At 39.9% G+C, this 20,073-nt stretch overlaps 1 protein-coding gene and 1 long non-coding RNA gene across 6 annotated transcripts in view; one reads left to right on the top strand and one right to left on the bottom strand.

The window, feature by feature from the left end:
- LOC149453647 (uncharacterized) overlaps positions 1-17,230 on the top strand; it is a 90,138-nt gene extending 72,908 nt beyond the window's left edge. Inside the window, exon 4 of the long non-coding RNA XR_016314423.1 lies at positions 17,067-17,230. This is a non-coding gene — a long non-coding RNA (uncharacterized LOC149453647). The remainder of the gene's footprint in view (positions 1-17,066) is intronic.
- ANKRD55 (ankyrin repeat domain 55) overlaps positions 1-20,073 on the bottom strand; it is a 145,622-nt gene that overhangs the window by 48,855 nt on the left and 76,694 nt on the right. For all 5 annotated transcript variants that reach the window (XM_089688073.1, XM_089688072.1, XM_089688074.1 and 2 more), the window contains exons 3-6: positions 17,064-17,194; positions 6,248-6,357; positions 4,312-4,372; positions 727-855 (exon numbers count right to left, since the gene is read on the bottom strand). In XM_089688073.1, coding sequence (XP_089544199.1) covers positions 727-855; positions 4,312-4,372; positions 6,248-6,357; positions 17,064-17,194 — 431 coding nt within the window. The remainder of the gene's footprint in view (positions 1-726; positions 856-4,311; positions 4,373-6,247; positions 6,358-17,063; positions 17,195-20,073) is intronic.

Below are 20,073 nucleotides of genomic sequence, written 5' to 3'. Positions count from 1 at the left end.
CAGCTGGAGAGCCGCAGTTTGCCCACCCCTGGATTAGGGAATGATTAAAACCCCTGTAATATATTTCATGTGCTGCTAGGTTTTGCTGGGGAGATTCTCACTGTATTTGTTCTGGTGACCACTGCAATCACTGGTGATCTTGAGAGGTGAGGAAATAGGGGGGGCCACAACAATAAAGGAGAACTATGGCCTCCTATTAAAAAAAATGTGCTGCAGCACTTAATTGTAAGTAATCATGTCCACCTCATGCAGCTTCTTATGATAGGGGACAACACTGCTACGCTACTACCGCATTCAAAGCAGTGTAGTCCTTCACGTAGGCTGTGCATTCTTGCATTACAGTGGGATAACAAGATGTTGCTGGGGGATGAGGCTATTAGCATGGTCACTGCTGATTTATATGCCTGTAGCTCGTCAATCAGCAGATATGGCCACACTTAGTCTAGCGCACTGCTTTCTGGATTGGCATAACTGGCTGTGCTGCAGAAACACTCCCACTGTGAGCTGCAGTGCCTGGGTGGGGGAACCTATGAGACACAATGGGGAAGGATTTGTCTCACTTTAGTGAGGTAAAGGATTTTTTTTATTTTACATTATGGGGCTTGTGCTTCGTTTAGTAACTGAAAATAGGATATGTTTAGCCCATGTCAAAGGAGTCTTTAGATTTATTTTAAATGGGAACGATCAGGAGCTGATATCACATGGTCACATCTTAGAAATCAGTACCTGAACTGCCCAGTGAATAGCAGTTTTGAAATCTTTGTCCACCAATGTTGGATCTGCCCCTTTCTGCAGCAGAATCTGTACATGCTGTGGCCGGTTATGAAATGCTGCCCAGTGAAGTGACGTCATTCCCTGTCATACAAGAATACAGAAAAATTGTAGAATGCTAGCCTAAAAACCACATAAACAAAATGCAAATACACATGTTGAGGTTAGTGGTTTAAATGACTATTTCAGATACCACTTCAACATTCAGTACAACAAATGCAACATTTAAATTCACTAGGAGCCAATGACACCTTTATGGGGTTTTCATAAGCTAAAGCTTCATCAGTAAAACAGTTGTCTGTGATATTTGTATGAATGTAAGACCACTAAGTGGAAGGTTTTGTAGTAGTAGACATAGGCAGTCTGTGGATCTCTGGAATAGGAATAAATGCAAAAGAGCAGGCATGGCCCCAGGTGGAAAGACTTTGACATGCGGCTGTGCAATCTTGTCAGCTATATCTTCCCGGATAGGGGACTGTGCCACTGAATAAAGGTCAGGAGCTGGACACTGTCTTCTTTGAAGAAAATGCTTGCTGATTGGCAAGCTTGATGATCTTTTCATTTAATTATTTTCTAAGATGCTAACCTAGCATAAGTATGTAGAAAGTAAAGTCAGAAATACTATTATGTTTTGCACTTATATTTTTACTCTGATGAAGTCAATGTATTGGGGGAAACATGTTGGGTTATGACTTTTTTGCCATTTCCCTCAAATAAGAAGAGTAGTATGGATTGAGAAAGTAAAAGCTATAGAGAGAGGGATAGCAATCAGAAAGGGTATTCTACCCCCTTACTTATATCCTAGGACACACAGAGAACAAGATGAGTCAAATAATAGTTGCCACATAATATGTACATGGTTGTACTTTGTTGTACACGGTTTTAAGAAAGTCAATAAGGTTACATTTTACGTTTCACGGTTTGAGCCACACATTTCAAATTATATAAAAACTGCATCATTTCCCAGTGGTTTTCCAGGAAGAAGAGCCAGCATATGTAATGAACAAATATGGCTGCTCCCAAGTACACATGTAAAAATACAAGTACATATATAAGTACAAGTACACATATAAAAAAAATATATTAACATTTTAAAAACATTACCTCATATTGATAAGATTATTTACATCATGCTGATCTCTTTTACTTTTTTTATCTAAAAAAAATATTAAAAAGACTATACATTCCCTTTAAAAGGCATGTTCTACTTAAAATATTTGTGGCAGAACCAGGGGCAGACTGACAACTTATGGGGCCCCCGGGCAATAGGGGATCATGGGGCCCCTGTGACCTTGCCCAAGCTCAAAAAAACCTATGAAAAAGGTACCAGGGGCATCTCATGGGGCCCCCTACTGACCCCGGGCCCTCGGGCAGTGCCCGAGTTTCCAAATGGTCAGTCCGCCCCTGGGCAGAACTTTACAGATAAACCAAAGCTTATAGATTTAATATTGTGCCCTATATAACCAACATGTTTTTGTAATATTTTAAAAAGCACTGCCTCCTGAAAAATGGTTTCTGTAACAGCAATAATTTAAAAAAAAAAAAACCCTTCAAATGAATATATTTGCACGATCAGAATATCGTACAAAAAATACCGCTTTTAAATTGATTGTACGATAATCTAATCAGTACACAGCTTTCTTCTGAAATTATTCGAAGGGACAAGCACGAAAATGTTTCTTGTATGATACCAGATCATACGATTTTCATTTAATCAGTACAGTTTTTGACTGAAAATACAATACTAATACAATGCAATACTTTACATCACTTCTGAATTTTTATTCTGTCATACAAGCTTGATGATCTCTTGACTTAATTATTTTCTAAGATGCTAACCTAGAATAAGTATGCAGAAAGTAAAGTCAGAAATACTGTTTTGTTTTGCACTTATATTTTTACCCTGATAAAGTCAATGTATTGGGGAAACATGTTGGGTTATGGGTTATGACTTTTTAGCCATTTTTAATTACATTTCCCTCAAATAAGAAGAGTAATATGGATTGAGAAAGTAAGAGTTATAGAGTAAGAGCTACCAGATCATACGATTTTCATTTAAACAATACAGTTTTTGACTGAAAATACAATTCTAATACAATGCAATACTTTACATCACTTCTAAATTTTTATTCTGTCGTACAAGAATTTTTGTAACTTTAGTAACCGTTTCACTTCCAATATGAAACTAGCATACAAAAAAAAAAGAACGATCATTCGTACAATATTCTCATCATGTGTACGGGGCTTTACTCTGTACATAATAAACTGAGGAGTCCATCTTATTCAATTACTGCCTAATCAGTCATTCGGTCTCAAAGATTGCCCATGATAAAGTGTGACAGGTCATAAACAACTGGATTTAGCTTTCATAATAAATTAACGAGATGATCATGAAGAGCTTGAAGCAAATGAAAATGACTGCTGTCAGCAACTGTGTTTGTTCACAATAAACTTAGACAAAATACAACAGACACTGGATTTTTAAATTAGCATTTCGTCCAAACAACAACACTAATTGATAAAAAGCATTGAAAAGGAGTATACCAGCCAAGCCAAGCTGTCAGTTTAGGAAATAAAAGCTAACACCTGACTTGGAAATACCACATTTTTCAGACTTTAAAAATGAGATCCAATCCCTGCAGGAACCTGTGAGTCTCCAATTAGTAAGATATGCTCTCCAGAATTCCCAGCTCTATTCATCTCCTTTCAAAACAAAACAATGGATTTTTTATACCTTGGGATAAAAATAATCAGCAAGTTCTGCAGCTAGACAGTTAGAACTATATTTCAAATTATGTAATTCCTATCAATGAACTTAATTGCTCCAATTTCCCTTTAACCTCCATCCCCAGTTGGTTGCTAGGATGCTGGCTGGAAAGTGTCATTGGTTGCTAGGACACTGGCTAGTGGGCCACATTATGTCATTGTTTGTTATGGTGCAGGAGGTCACCTGTACCATAGCCATCAATGAAGCTGTACAGCTTGGGGACTGAATGTACACAGGGCTGAACATGCACTGTGTATAGAATGTATGGTATAGACAATATGGCCTCAGTGCCACCTCAGTCAAGTCTCAAAGAGTGCATTCTGAGGTGTCCACTTCAATTGACCTCATTAGCGGCATGGCCCTGGTTATATCTGTTCAAAAAAATACCTGTTCACCATGTAGAAATTTAGAGCTGTCCTGTGCACACTTCCTCAAAGAGATTAGTTAGTCCCCCACATGTATTTTGGTCTATAACAATTAACCTTTATGTTGTGAAGAACAAGATGGGGGCAACTGGGCAGGGCTAACACCACTAGGTGCTGTTAGCCCACAACAGGAATTAGTAGCTGAGTGCACCTCTACGCATTCACATGTCAACACTTTGTTATTACAAGAACATGTGTCCGGGACAACCCCTATATACATTGATTATGCTGACTCTGCATGTGTGGACACTTTTAGGCTGGTGAAATGTATCATCTATTTTGCACAAAAAAATAGCAATGGAGAACAAAAGGCAGTATGGTTGAAAAAAAAAAGGAAATACCACCCACCTCATTGTCCTGATGATTAATCTCACTTAAAGTTGATTGCTGCAGAAGTACAGATAAAAGCCTAAAATAAGACAAAAGAGAATTTGTTTAAAAATACTAAATTAGATTCTGGGGATCTCCAAAATATACAGTATTTGCTTCCCTTAGTACTGGATATAGCCCAGCCTACTACAATCATGTTTTATAGAGCATTTAAAAAAATATTTATACTCTTATAAGTTTTCATGTTTTATTGTCTGAAAATTGAATCACACTGGATTTAGCTTTTTATACTAATCAGAACTTTCTGAGCACTGAGAGCAATGTGAAATATGTATGAGGTTTTATACTGCTAGTACAATCTAAATAAAGACAATTTAAAATGGCCATATGCTGATCGAAATTCAGCAGAGAACAGCCAGATTTTGTCCAGTTTGTGGCTGTCCCCGCTCAACAGAAGTTGATTGAATTCTGTCAAAGAGACAAACTGGAAATCTTTTGTCAATCAGCGGCTGCAGGCTGTAGCTGCTGATCAGTGTATTCTGACTGTAGTGAATCCAGCTATCAGAATACAATGGGGGAAATTCCTCAATCCACCTCAAAAAGAAACTGTCTATGGCCAGCTTCACAGCATACAGCAGTGAGAGTGGTCATCCTTCACATGTGCTGTCTTTGGACAGGCCAAGCCTGTACCCTAAAGCAAGCCACAGATGGATCAAATCTAGGCCGGTTCAGCAGGGACAGGGAAGTTTCCCCATTGACAGAACAGAATAATTGTGTGGGAGGGATTCCCCTATCAACAATGACTGTGTTGATCGGGGAATCAAGACATTTTCTTTCCTTCAACCCATGGTGGAAGGAAAGAAAATTGCATAATCTATGGATTGCTTAAGGCTGCTTTGCAGACCAACTTGGAGTTGTGTTTTATTGTTATTAAGTATAGGTTTAGCTCCAGGTTCTACCCTCTTGTATTTGCCCAGCATTATTAAGAATGAGCAGTATTCTTTGAAAATATCACCCTATCTCTGATGCTGTCCTTCACAAGTTAACTGTTCTTTGATTCAGTGCTGATCCTCTTCTGAGTCCAACGATGTCTGGCATCATTTGATTCACTTTCTGAGAACCTAGGGCTTCAAAGCCATGCCTTCTGGGGGTACATCATGAAGCTTCCCAGGGCTCACGGGAAAATGCTTCAACATCATTAAGTGGTGGTGTTCTTTGTACAACACTCCAGAAGAAGAAAAGGACCAAAGATTCATTGAAAAAGTATGTAAACATTGAAAAAAAAAAAAGGTAGCAGGGTGTGTTCTTATTGGGTTGGGAGCAGAAAATGGAGGACTAGATCCCAACCAGGAACAAAATTTTAACCATGAACTACCCATTTGTGCATGCTGATCAAATCTCTGGGCAGAAATATGCCACACAATTTCACATTTTATTTTTCTGTTATTTTATTTATTTATTTCACGTACTTATATAGCGCCATCAATTTACGCAGCGCTTTACATATACTGTATATATATATTGTACATTCACATCAGTCTCTAACCCTCAAGGGGTGTACAATCTAAGGTCTCTAACTCACATTCATACATACACATATTAGGGACAATTTAGACAGGATCCAATTAACCTACCAGTATGTCTTTGGAGTGTGGGAGGAAACCGGAGTACCCGAAGGAAACCCACACAGGCACAGGGAGAACATGCAAACTACAGGCAGTTGGTGCTGTGGTTGGGATTTGAACCAATGACCCTAGTACTGCCAGGCGGTGCTAACCATTTAGCCAGTGTGCTGCCCCATATGATACAGTTTCTCTTACTGGTTGATGTGATTACTTGATTTACTTGTATACAATGCTAAAATTAAATTGTTATGACTGAGACATTGCTATTACAGTGTTGCATATAACTGATAAGAGAACAATGAAATTGTGAAATAATATGCTCCACGTACCTGACATCAGCTTCAGCAGTGGCCGCATGCAGGGGAAGTCTCCCATTTTTATCTGGTATGTTCTGCTTGGCACCATTCCTGAGCAAACTAACGCAGCCTTCCAGCCATCCCTGTAAGTGACAAGTAATATTAGCTTTCCTCTCTGTAACATTTCAGCTATTCTATTGTGACGTGTCACCAGGATCAGCAAACATTTTCACCTTGAGGAACCCTTGAAATCTCAGTTTAAATTATTGCTACAGGTAACTATAACCTCTAAATAGATGATGCTTGAGCTTGGAAAAAAAAAGCTTATTTGCATAGTTTAGACCAAAAACCTCAGTGCACAAGCCATGACACATGCTAAAATAGAAGCTACACTACAGAACAAAGTTTTGAAATATCTGAAAGTGTGCATCCATGGGTTTCTCACTTTCTCCCCTCAAATTTTGACAAATTCTTTGCTTGAACCTTGACCAGAGGTTGATCAGATCCAATTAAGCAGTTAAGAACCCCTTCTATTCCCCTCCCTTTTATTTTTCCAACTCCTTACATTTTTTTATTACTCAATTCAATGGCCTGACAAGTTAAAACAACAGTTACCGTTTCATGGCTTGAAGGATATATCTGCTTGCTCTACCATCTGATCTGGCTTTCGGACTAGTGTTATTTCATATCCAATTTTTCAGTTTAAATTGTCCTGATATATTTTTTACTTTGTTCAAGTGTCATAATTCATGATTTTTATCTTTGTCCATTGAGAGTCATATTTATTGCACCATTTGTTTGCTAAAAATCTTGAAGAAAATCTTGAAGAACTCCTGAAACAATATTCTCATCTACAGTTCATATGAGATATAACAAACACAGACACTAATAAAATATACAACAGAATTGCAGTGATATCACTAACTTTCTATTGGTACCCATTGCAAAAATCACTCTGCACTGGTGCTTATTGCAAAACACCAACTGTACATTGGTGTCCAGTGCAAGCATTTAACTCATCATTGGTGCTCAGGGCATAACTTTAGAGTGAATCTAAGCTCAATATGTTTTTACCTTAAAGTATATGCGAACCCTTAACTTTTAAAACAAACCATTCAGCTTAACATAGAAATGAAAGGCAAAATGTTTTGTGTAGAACATTATAAATATATCAATCTGTACGCTCATGTGAAGAAACCTTCTTCACCCACGCGGGATGCAGAGTTGTTCAGTGCTGATCTGTGCTGAAATCCTGCTGAAATTAATGACAAATGAAATGGACGATTGAGGGAATTCAGTAATGCAAGCTGGAACACTCCTACATGTTCCTTGTGAAAGGACAAGCCAAACTTTTTAGTCAGGTACATCCATAGTTGGATCATAAAGAACAGCTGGGTCAACACCACGCTGAGTAACAGTCCGCAATAGGGAGTGTAGACATCCAAAAGGCTGACGCGTTTCGAAGGACTTGCCTCTTCCTCAGAGCCAGAGTGGCTCTGAGGAAGAGGCAAGTCCTCGAAAATGCGTCAGCTTTTTGGATGTCTACACTCCCTATTGTGGACTGTTACTCGGCACGGTGTTGACCCAGCTGTTCTTTATGATGTGCCTTGACTATATTGTCGTTTGTGAGTACAATACATACTTTATTAATTTATTATTTATTATTAAACATTTTTTATGGTAATGCACTAGGCCTGTGCGCCCTCTGTTTTTTCTTTCCTCATTCAGTATATTTGGATTTCCCCGGTCCATTTGAGGGCAGCAAGGTGTGCATGTTCCAGGACATTATTAATGTGGTTGTAGCCTGCATCGAGTCCATCCCCAAGCGCAGGAGCATTTGTGTTTGCTGGTTCTTACATCCATAGTTGGATGCTGGTGTTTACTCATTTTCTACTAGTTCCTATTTTTTGGTGAGTCATTACTGATTCATGAATCTGTAATTGTGCCTCCTATATATGTACTATAGGTGCTGCAGATTGGTAAGTCATTTTGATTCAATGAATTACATGCTCATTGCTAAAAAGCATTGTGAGCTCAGCTCTTCAAGTCACAAATAGTGTTTGTTGTGGGAGAAGGCCCACATTATCTGCAAGGCCATTCCTATAAACACCAGGACACAGCTACCAGTTCAAAGATAGCATAGAAAAGGTCCTTCACCCTTTGCTGTACACCAGGCCTCCACCACTAAGCAGATAAACTCCAGAGTAATGTCACACTTTGGTGATCCTTCTGTGAAAGTTGTTGTTCTTCTGCTTCCTGTTTTATGGTAGCAGTGTTCTGACACTGTTCTCCATCTGTGGTCCAATGCTTTCACCCTGACACACAGGCTTCCGACAGAGACAGCCACTGGTTTTTCCAACAATCAATGCAAAGACCACTGTTCTCACCATCACGAAAGCTGCCCTAGTTATTGTCATGCCGTCATTATTGGAGTGCGTGCTTGTAGATAGGAAGGTGCTCGAGGGGCTTCCAAAAATTAGAAGCACTGAGATGATGCCCAAGCACAAAGGATGACCAAAAGGTTAAAACTAGGATTTTAAAAGGCAAGCTTTTATGATGCTCAGTACATTTACCAAACTAAATGTACATTGTAATTTATTTAGACTTTACATCTACTTTAACTGTGGATTGGAAAGGGTAGGGGAATAACATCACAATCTATTCCAGGACCCAAGAATACTTTTTGGGCTAGAAGATCCTCTATCTAGGGTGTATTAAGTGGGGGACACAGTGGACAACTCATCATTAGCCTGTGCAGGCAGATGCTCAAACCAAGACTACGGTCCCTTTCACACAGGCGGTAGGATTTCAGCTTTTAGCTGGGGTTATTTACCGCAACTAATGCAAACAAATCGTCCCTATGGCTCTATTCACACACTGTGTTTAGCAATGTTTTCATAACATACAGTTTTATGCTTTTAGGAAAAATACAGTTGACAGCGTCCAGGAATGATATACCACAGCTATTTGTACATTGATGCAGTTACTCGCAGTACAAAGAGAAAATAAACAGTTGCTATAGAAAAGGCAAGAATTTACTACCCCAGATACATGCAGCCGCATGGAAATGCAAATAAATGCAATGTACAAACGTGAGTGATCTCTGTGCCAGGAGTGTTGGAATTTCAAAATAAAAAAACATGCATTTACAAGTGGCAGAACAACCGTTTGTGTAAAAGAGGCCTACTAGTCTTCTCTTATCAGCTACGTGTACATTACATTGAGTACAAATAAACCACCATTTTACTTTTAGTTTTAAATTCTGTTATTCGGTGTTTGTGCACTAAGTGTTCATGTTTAAAGTGTATATATTGTGACAGTGTGGCGATCTGTCACGATGTGGAAGAGTTATTTCACCCAGGATTCTCAACCAGGTTGAGGGGCTCCAGAGGGTTTATGTACTGCAGAGGAAACTGGCTTTTTGGTTTCTTCATTTAGTCATTAAGTCTGTTTTGGGATCTGGAGCCTGGAGATTTCAAAGAGATCTGGGAGGGCTGAAATCTACAATCCTGGGACCAGGTTTTGGAAATGGCCAGGATACTGATTGCTCAGGTGTGCAGGGCAATCTTCTAGAGTCAGGACCAGGGTTCTGGGCTCCACCCCGGCAGACAGGAGTCAGGAGGGCTCCACCCCGGCAGACAGGAGGTCTCTGCCTTGGAATCAGGAGGACTTCACCAAGGAGAGGTGGAAGCCAGACTAGCTGTGTGCTAGTGACCAGCTGTGTGTGAGAGCCATATTTTGGAAGGAGTCTGTAGGAGACAGACAGAAAACTGTGTACAAGCCAAGAGGCTGAATTTTCATTTGCATGTGTTTGATGGTGGATACCCCTGCGTGGCAAGCTTTAAGTTACGTTCTTTTAAATAAAAGTGGGCTAAAAAGGCCTTAAAAAAGAAAGTGAGTTGCTGTGTGCGTTTAACAAAGCTCTACCATTTGAAGAGAGTTCCCACAATATACAAACAAAAACTTTTTCATTTAGTTTTGGATGCAAAATGGAAGGGTTAAAGCTCATTACACTTTTGTTTATTACTGTATGTTTCCCACTGGCAACATTTCTATTCACTTCCTGTCCTGGAGACACAACAAGAAATGTGTGGAAATCTCTACAATGTGAGCATAATTCCCCATAGACAGATGTCATGAACTGGTTCCATAAATTTGGCTTTTACATCACTTTCTGTTTTCATGACAATGGTCACCAAGACAAAGGAAATGTAGACCTTGACATTGGAGACACAGCAATAAAAACTTGACAGGTACTGTCACTGTATCCAAAACTGTGAAAAAATGTTTTGATTATGCATACAATTTATTTGAAAAGTTTAGAACTCCAGGCCTAAGGTTTTGACCTGAGGCATTCTGGTGCCTCCTGCGGCTTGCAGTTGTGCATCTGTTTACTATTTCAATATTCTCTTGATATATTATGTAAGAATCTGGATATTTGTGATTTTATTTTTTGTAAATAAAAGGAAATCTGTCTTATCGCTTTTTTACAATATTGCCAAGACCTCCTGCCGTGTCTGTGTACTGGACATCTTTAGACCTCTCCATCTTTGCAAGTCTCTGCGTACACTTATTACAACAAACAAGCAAACCTCTGAGAATGAGTCACTGCTTTCATCACCTTCCAAGGACGCAGAGATTTGAGCTCATATGTCAGGTTTCTAGTCATCGAACAGACAAGATGTTCAGAGAAGTGAAAGAATTAATACATGACCTTTCAAAGTTCTCTGATGTTGCCGTACATGGCTACAAAGGTCTCTGACAATTACACCTCCAGACAGATTGATATTTTCTTCTCCACACTCATAATTTAGCCATTGTAACCACTGCTGCCACAGAGGCCTTTCAAGCCTTACAATTTTGTATCACTATCATGACCAGCTTAAGAACACTGAAGGATAAATGATCATCCATTTTATATAAAACATGATCACAGCTGTGACAATGATTGTCAGCTTTTTTATTTCAAAAGATGACAAAATGGTAGCCATTGTCCTCATGCTATCAAATTAGTGGTCTCGGGCAACATTACTCACAGCAATAATACTTTCCCCGCTGTATCGGTTGCATTTTAGAATGGGTGTAATACATTTCAGAGACTCTCAAAAATCAGTTCTTCTTGCTAATTTGATGCTGTGAGGAGGGGCAGGAAGTTACAAAGCTTTGATATTGCGAGTATGTGGTGTCTGCAAGCTTGGAGCATTCTGTAGACACAGCTGTACTGCTGACATCAGTTTCTACATAACTTTAAGCATACTTTGGAAAGTTCCAGTTTTGCCAAATTTAATTTAGTTATTTAAAAAACTGCATGAGGTTTTGGCACTGACAATCTAATGTATTCCAATCAATATTTTACCCAATGGCCTCCAACATACCAGCCATGCCTCAAGCACTAGTGTGTAAAAAGCTTGATTCAGAACACCAGTCTGGTACAGTCTTCATTTTTTAGAACACCCGTTCTACATAAAAAAATGAAAGAAAACAGAAAGGGTCACACTGTGAGGACTGTCCTTGCCAAATGACTAAATCTCTCTTTATTCCAAACTCACCATCGTGAAGCACAATATACTGCCCGATGTTGCAGCTCACAAAGCATGTCTGCATTGTCAACACTTCAGACCCCCATCCACCCCTGTACCTACCTTTCTGAAGAACACCGCCCCTCCACCTTTCCTCCCTATTCTTAATATTCACAATGCTTGTATTCACTACTATCTATCAATAATAGGAGCTTTCCCCTATACCTCCTTATTTACCCTCACCTATTTCCAGGGCTTTTTTCCCCCCAAAGAATAGGTGCAGGAACTCCTCCCTTCCAAGTCACCCCATGTCTCTGCCCCCTACCCACCTATGAGCACCATCCTTTGGTTCCACCACCTACCTTCCTACCAGTACCACCCCTTTTAGTATACTAAATACAGAACCAGGCATCATTTTGTGGTGTTAAGTAATTTGTAAGGAATTTTCTAATGAAAACATAAAAATAGATCCGCTGCTGCCAATAACAAAAAGCACCCACATCAACAATAGACCCCAGCTAGCAACAATAAATCTCCCAGCAGCCAGCAACAACAGACCCCTCCCTCAACAGTAGATCCCTCCCAGCAACAACTGACCCTTCAGCATTAATAGACCTTCCAGCACACCCCAGCACCCCTTGCTATTTCATACATTCAGTGCTGGAGATGACAGAACTACATTCCCCCCGCTTTCCTGCTGAAAAAAACCCTGAAAGCGAATAGAATTCCAGGATGCATCACTAGAGGGGTCACCAGCAGGAGGAAAGAGGTCCTGATTCCTCTATATAGATCTTTAGTTAGACCTCATTTAAAATACTGTGTCCAGTTCTGGAGACCTCACTTACAAAAAGATATTGATATGATAGAACGAGTCCAGAGATGGGTAACAAAAATGGTGAAAGGTCTGGGGGGGATAAATCATATCAAGGGCGACTTCAGGAACTGAACATATACAGTCTGGAGGAAAGAAGGGAAAGGGGAGACATGACTGAAACCTTTAAATACATCAAGGGGGTGAATAAGGTTCAGGAGGGCAGTATTTCAACATGAAACCAAAATCAAGAACACTGAGACATGACCTTAAACTAACTGGGGGAAAGTTCAAAACTAATCTCAGAAAGTACTATTTTACTGAAAGAGTAGTTGATGATTGGAATAATCTTCCAGCAGAGGTAGTGAGCCAGTTAACAGTATATAGCTTCAAACATGGTGGGACAAGCACAGATCTATACTCAGACAAAACAGTTAACAAAAAAAAAAAAAAACATGAAAAAGAAAAAAAAAACGGGCAGACTCAATGGATCACTCGGTCTTTTTCTGGCGTCACTTTTCTATGTTTCTGCTTATTTCACACCATTGTCTGCAATTCAATCATATGACTGCTACATATCCACACACCTTATCTCTCCCTTACCTCCAGCTCTTCACCACCCACTCAAGTTGCTAATACCACTAGCATATTCTGGTCTTTCATCACATTACACACACATATTGATAGAGAAGAGACCGGTTGCAGATACATGCTACCTCCCTTGTTCCTCTAGTACTATTTCTCTTCAGTAACTACGTCTCCATACTACTATCCTTTCCCTATCCATTTCCTCATAGGGCGAGACAGAACCCTGCCAGACAGCATCTTCTGGACTTAACTGGCTGTCTCCCTCCATTCCCATCAATATGGCTCTCAGAATTTTAACATGTAGTGTCCAGGGCCTCAACTTTTCTGTAAAGCTCAGTATGGTATTTAGCTTCCTGGGCTCTCAATAAATAAACATTGCGTGCCTACAGGAAAACTAATTTTTCCAATAACTCATCTCTGAAAATATTTTCATGCTTCCATGCTGCCTACTAAGTCTTTCCAGCTTCCACTCCCACCTAAAGCTAAACAAATCTCAGATGCTAAGGCACATACTCCCTCCAAGATTCTAAAATTGCTGTTTTAACTTACTATTTTCATAACTCTTCTCAGTTACCATTTCTGCTCCATCTTCTTGAGCTCTTTAACACTCATTGTAAAGGGACTAAAATTTTATGTGGCAACCTTCATTTGCCAAGGAATCCTAAACTGGACATATTTTCCTCCCCTAATTCCACCCCTAATCCTGGCTCCAAGCACTTCAACAAATTATTCATGAAAACAGACCTAGTAGATACCTAGAGGGAACTCAATCCCTTTTCAAGTGACTATTATTATTATACAGGATTTATATAGCGCCAACAGTTTGCTCAGCGCTTTACACATACTACAGCCCATATAATAGCTACACAAGAATATATCACATTTGGACATAAAGAACTTTTCTACCCAGTAATCATAGCCAAGATTCCAACAGTACCTTGGTACTATCACAACCCTGACATAATCTTTTGTCACCCTCTATGCTCAGTCTTACTGCTTCTATATAAACAGATAATATGGCACCAGTACAATAAGGATTGCATTGTGTCAGGTCTACTTACTAAGAAACAACACTGCATTCACACGTAGAGAGCTACAAAATAACTTATAGCACACTGTTTTCTGCTGTTCCTGAGTTCTAGGTAGGATTCAGTATGCAGAAGGGGCTGACTCTGCAGTAACTTTCTCATCCAGATGACACTGGCTCTATGAAAGTTGTGTGCACGACATAGGAGACAGCAGCTGTGATTGACATCCCCTCAGGGGTGTGTAATACACAGTCTAATGCAGGCCATAGACGGGTTGAACATCGGACGATTTTTTGAAAGATAAACGAAAAATCTGTCGCTCATTCGGCCGACGTTACCACTAACGATTAAAATAATCGGCCAACTAAATCATAAAGTTCACCCCATAACTTCTGTCCCTTGCAGGTCACGGCTCATGTGCAGATTGTTTATCGTTAAAACGATCGGCTGATTTGGCCATCATTGCCGGGAAAATCACTGATCGTCCAAATCGGCCGCAAATGTTCCAACATGACCGAAAATCTCAAAAGTGCAAAAGACCTGAAAAACAGCCGACCAATTAACCCACTAACAGTGCAAAAATCGTCCGATTTTTTTTTCGGCCAAAAAATCTGCCGATTTTCAAACCGTCTATGGCTAGCATAAGAGAGTCAGTGGGTCTTGTGGGAGATTGGGTGTGAGCAGATAAGGGAAAAAAGTGGAAAGTTTTAGGACCATACCAAAGGGATCCTCTGTGTTTTTTTTTTTAGCAGTGAGCCAGTCCTAAACAGTATAAGTGAATCACATGATTAGAACTGTAGTTGGTGCTTATAGGTTCTTAGTCTGTAATTTCTCACCTAAGGCTAGGTTCACATTTGTGAGCATTGCAGGAATGTGCATAAAATCATGTGCATTTCCACAGCACACAATAAACGTGCACCCCTTTTGCAGGCGTACAGCAGTGCCATTAATTCTCAATGACACCCCAACACACCTTACTAATGGTACCATTAGTTTTGGTGCGGCATGAATTTTAAAAAGGATCATGCTCTTTTTTTGTGCATTTTTCACACATAGGGTAGCCCATTTAAATTAATAGGCATCCATAAATGCAATGTGCAAACATGCATTTGTACCTTTGCACTTGGATAGGTATGAACGGAGCCTATAAGGCCAAGACCAGGGTGGATAAAAATCAATGATTTTTAAAAAAAAAAATTTAAAAAAACGTATTTTTTGATTTAAATCAGATTTTTTTTTATTTAAATCAGATTTTTTTTAAATAAAATGCTTTTTGAGGAAAATATATTACCATCCAAAGGTTATTCCATCATGAAATAAAGATTCGTTTTTTAATTATGTAGAATAAGGCTGTATATGTTTTATTGTTTTGGTAAATTATTATTATTATTATTATTATACAGTATTTATAAAGCGCCAATAGTTCGCTCAGCGCTGTACATTACAAAGGGAGACAGAACATGTGACAGAACAATACCAATACAATGCAAAACATGAGGGGATCGAGGGCCCTGCTCTTTCGAGCTTACAATCTAGGAGGGAGGGGGTGGTGGCACAGGAGGAGATAGCTGTGGGGGATGGAGTGGTAGGAAGAGTGGAGGAGGTCGGCAAGTTAGCAGGGGGTGGGGTAGGCTTCCCTGAAGAGATGGGTTTTCAGGGTGCGCCTAAAGGAGAGGAGAGTAGGTGATAATCTGATGGGTTGGGGCAGGGAGTTCCAGAGGATGGGTGACACCCTGGAGAAGTCCTGGAGGCGGGCACAATGTCATGCTCTTCCAGAGGTTTTTGTAAGATTATTGGGCAGTTTCTCTGCCTACAAGATATTATCACAGATGCTTGGTTTACTTTTGCAGTTATAAAAACTGAATTTGACTCAGCGGAGATCACATGCCTCTTCTTCACAGCAAGAATGTTATAACATGAACAGAGTTAAGAAAAAGACCTTAATCCTAACTTCTACAAACCTATGAATACAGAATCAACCCCTTCAGTGCTAAGTTTCAAGAAGTTCAGTGAATAGAATAGAAACAATATTTTTCTGATTGTTTGGAGTGGAATAGATCTGCACAAGAAGAAACTAAGTGTGAGGAGGAAGGGGCTGACAGTCTAAGTTTCTTAAAATATATATATTTTGTTTAGCCAAATTAGTTAACAAACATGGATGTTTAAGCAAATCACATATGCTGTAATCTTATTGTTTCAGTTGAATAAATCTATTTAAATTGTTATTATTAAGGTAATGATTATTTTTCTCCTTCCTAAGTACAACAGAAAAGTTGTCTAAATATGAATGATTAACCTATTAAACTGGGGATAAAAAAACTAATATGAAAAGTTGTTATTCTAAAACCTTCATCTACTTGCATATTAAAGTTATACCAGCAAGAATTAGTCTATGTAGAAAACTATGATTTAAATCAAGCCTTACTGACTAGTGATTTAAATCGTGATTTAAATCAGTTTGATTTAAATCAAATCCACCCTGGGCAAGACACTCCTAGTGAGATGAAAAGGGTAGATTTGCAGCAGCTCGAGCAAGGGCAATGATGTTGTATGCTGTATAATAAACTCATCGTGTATCTTCAATATGCCCTCTACCATCTCCACCAAGGAAGGATGAATAAACAACATGATTGCTAGAAGTGCACATAAACATATGTACATGCAAAATAAAAACAATAATAACTATAATGAATTATTAATACTGAAAAATATCCCCTTCGCTGCAAAGGATGCTTTCAGGATGTTAATTTAATTAAGACAGTCTAGTTAATGAAGAAAATGGAACAAGGTTTATAATAGAAACCAATAGAAATGACGTAAATCTTGAAGTGGATGTTCTTGTAAAGCATGTACTATGAAAAGGTGAACTCATGTATTCTGCTATAAAGATTACATTTACTTACCAGGTACGTGGCAAGTGAAAGACTCGTTCGTCCACAGGCATCTTGTGTATTTATGTTAGCTCCCATTTTCAGCAGCAGTTTCACTGTATCGACTTGTCGTCCAGAAACAGCGTGCATCAGTGGTGTGCAACCTGGAGATGGAAAGTCAACAGTGTGCATCCAAAGGTTTGTTGAAGTATGTTGCATGAAAAATATATCACTATAGTATCATTTTAGGAAAAAAACAGTACATAGTGCCCATGGCAATTATAACATGGAATTTAAAGGGTCAGTCTGGCCAAATCTGATGTTTCAGCTATAGGTACCCACTGCTTAATTAAAGCAGAGCTAAAGCAAAACTTTTATTAATTTTGGACAGAAGAAGGGGGGGGGGGGGGTTATAAGTTCTCTCAGATTTTTTTGCCATCTGTGTCACACTGGGGAAATTTTCCATTCACTTCCTGTCCCATAGCCAAAACAGGAAGTGAGAGGAAATCCCTCCAAAGTGAGAGAATCCCTGGTTGTCACCAAAATGATTGTACTATTGGAAGATTTCCATTTTATTCTGTTTTGGTGACAACCCAAAATTCAGGGTTTTGTTTTACTGTCTCACTCCATGATAGCGGTAAACAAGACAAATAAAGAAGATGAATCTATCTAATGGGGACACAGAAAGCAATAGAACCCTGACAAGTGTTCCCTCCTCTCTATCCAAAACTCTCCACTCTATCCAAAACCCCCCAAAAGTTTTGAATTTAGGCATACTTTAAAGGCATTGTACACTTTCAAGTGTTTTTGTTGTTTTAACTAGGTATTCGTGTAGTTATATCCCCTGTGTTGTGCTTTCCCCTTACATTGTAACAATAGGCTAACATGTTGTGGCTGCAGTTTGTAGTGTCATGGCTGATTAATCCCCCTATGTCCATGTATTTATTCACCTAGCTTGCTGCTATTTGCTAAAAGGATCGGCAGCTTCTTGTTCAGGGGTCAGGCAGCATCCAATGCATAGTCTCCAGCGCTAAATCCCCCAATCAAAATAGTGATGAATCGTATAAGCATTTCAGTAAACAAATGAATGTATCCCTGCATTCAGTCTGGCATTCATCATGCATCCAATGTATACCTCACCATGTCTTCTGTGTTGCATCACAAATGTAATGTGAGGGAAAAGCTGCATGGTTATCGCTCTGTTAATTGTTCTACCTGTTTGTGTCTGTGTCACATCTAATCACTGTTTAGATCTCACCCGCAGAGCACTAGACTGATATCCCAGGGATTGTGATATATGTAGTTTCTACACAGGAAATGTCAGTTCTCAGACTACAGACAGGGGTCATATATTAAGCTCTGCAGTGCCATTCCATGTGCCTCATGTTTGAATACAAACAGAAACTTCTGATGTAGAAATGTGAAGATTTACATGCTGTGCGTATAGGGCAGTGGTGGGCAACCTTTTTTTTCAACTGAGCCAAATCTCGCCAAAACCACGATTGAAATTTATTTTGAGAGCCACATTTTTAAAACTGAAAATACATCTCCCATATAGTAATTCATCCCCCATAGTAATTCATCCCCCATATAGTAATTCATCCCCCATATAGTAATTCATCCCCCATAGTAATTCATCCCCCATATAGTAATTCATCCCCCATATAGTAATTCATCCCCCATAGTAATTCATCCCCCATATAGTAATTCATCCCCCATAGTAATTCATCCCCCATATAGTAATTCATCTCCCATATAGTAATTCATCTCCCATATAGTAATTCATCTCCCATATAGTAATTCATCCCCCATATAGTAAGTCCCCCATATAGTAATTCATCTCCCATATAGTAATTCATCTCCCATATAGTAATTCATCCCCCATATAGTAATTCATCCCCCATATAGTAAGTCCCCCCCCATATAGTAAGTCCCCCCCATATAGTAAGTCCCCCATATAGTAATTCATCCCCCATATAGTAAGTCCCCCCTGTGTCAATTCACTTACCTTTGCTCCGTGCGTTCCTCTCGTCGTGCTTCCCGCGCCGTTCTGGTCTTCAGGGCGGACTGTGAGAGGAGAGGAGTTCGTCACGCTGCCCCGCCTACATCCTGGCTGCCCCGCCTACATCCTGACAGCTGCAGAGTCCTGACTTTTGGGGCGGCCGCCCGAGAGGAGGGAGGGGAGCGGGCGGCCGTCCGAGAGGAGGGAGGGGAGGTGAGGGGGCGGTCGCCCGGCACACGCCCGTCCGAGAGGAGGGAGGGGAGGGAGAGGAGGGAGGGGAGGGGGCGCCCGGCACACAGAAGAGCCGCATTTAAGCTTGTAAAGAGCCGCATGTGGCTCGCGAGCCGCGGCTTGCCGACCACTGGTATAGGGCAACACGATACTACATTAACAATGCACACCCTATGCAGGTGAAAAACACAAGGTGCAGGTAGGAAGATTTATAATGATTTTTTGTACAACCAAATAGCTTGCCTAAGCACTCAGATGCATTCTTTTATGCAGCCCTGCAAGTCCAAGAATGGTTCTTACTCTTCCTGCTGCATTCTTTGTTAAATAAAGGAAACATTAGGCATTAGTGATGAGCTGCATGTTCGAATCAAACATAAATTCGACTCAAACATGGGCCGTTCATGGTACAATGCTTTGGCCAATCACAGGGCATGATGAAGTCACAAGGGGGTGGGGGCGATCCCAACCCTTGGGACATCATCACCCTATTTAAGAACCGTCATCGTGGTGCAGCTGTCAGACGGCAGGAGCCAGCGTCGAGGGCGGAGCGGATTTATTTATCTTTTTTCATGTTGGCGATGGTGGTATTGTGATTGACAATGGATCTACTTCAGGGGACATTTTTTTAAATTTTAATAAAGAACTTGTCAAAGACTGTCTCCTGTCTTTTTTTAAACTGCACTTTTTTTTTGTGAATGAGTAGAAGTACTATGTACCACATACTCATTCGCATGGGGGGGCGAAATCTTGGGGCCACTTTTTTAAAGGGGGCTTCCAGATTCTGATAAGCCCCCCCGCCCGCAGGCCCCC

This window comes from Staurois parvus, unplaced genomic scaffold (genome assembly GCF_062004578.1).
Source record: "Staurois parvus isolate SC_StPar_1 unplaced genomic scaffold, SC_StPar_1.0 ptg000445l, whole genome shotgun sequence".
In the NCBI taxonomy this organism is placed as follows: Eukaryota; Metazoa; Chordata; class Amphibia; order Anura; family Ranidae; genus Staurois; species Staurois parvus.
Note: the sequence above shows the minus strand (reverse complement) of the source record. Positions and strands in the feature narration are given on the sequence as shown.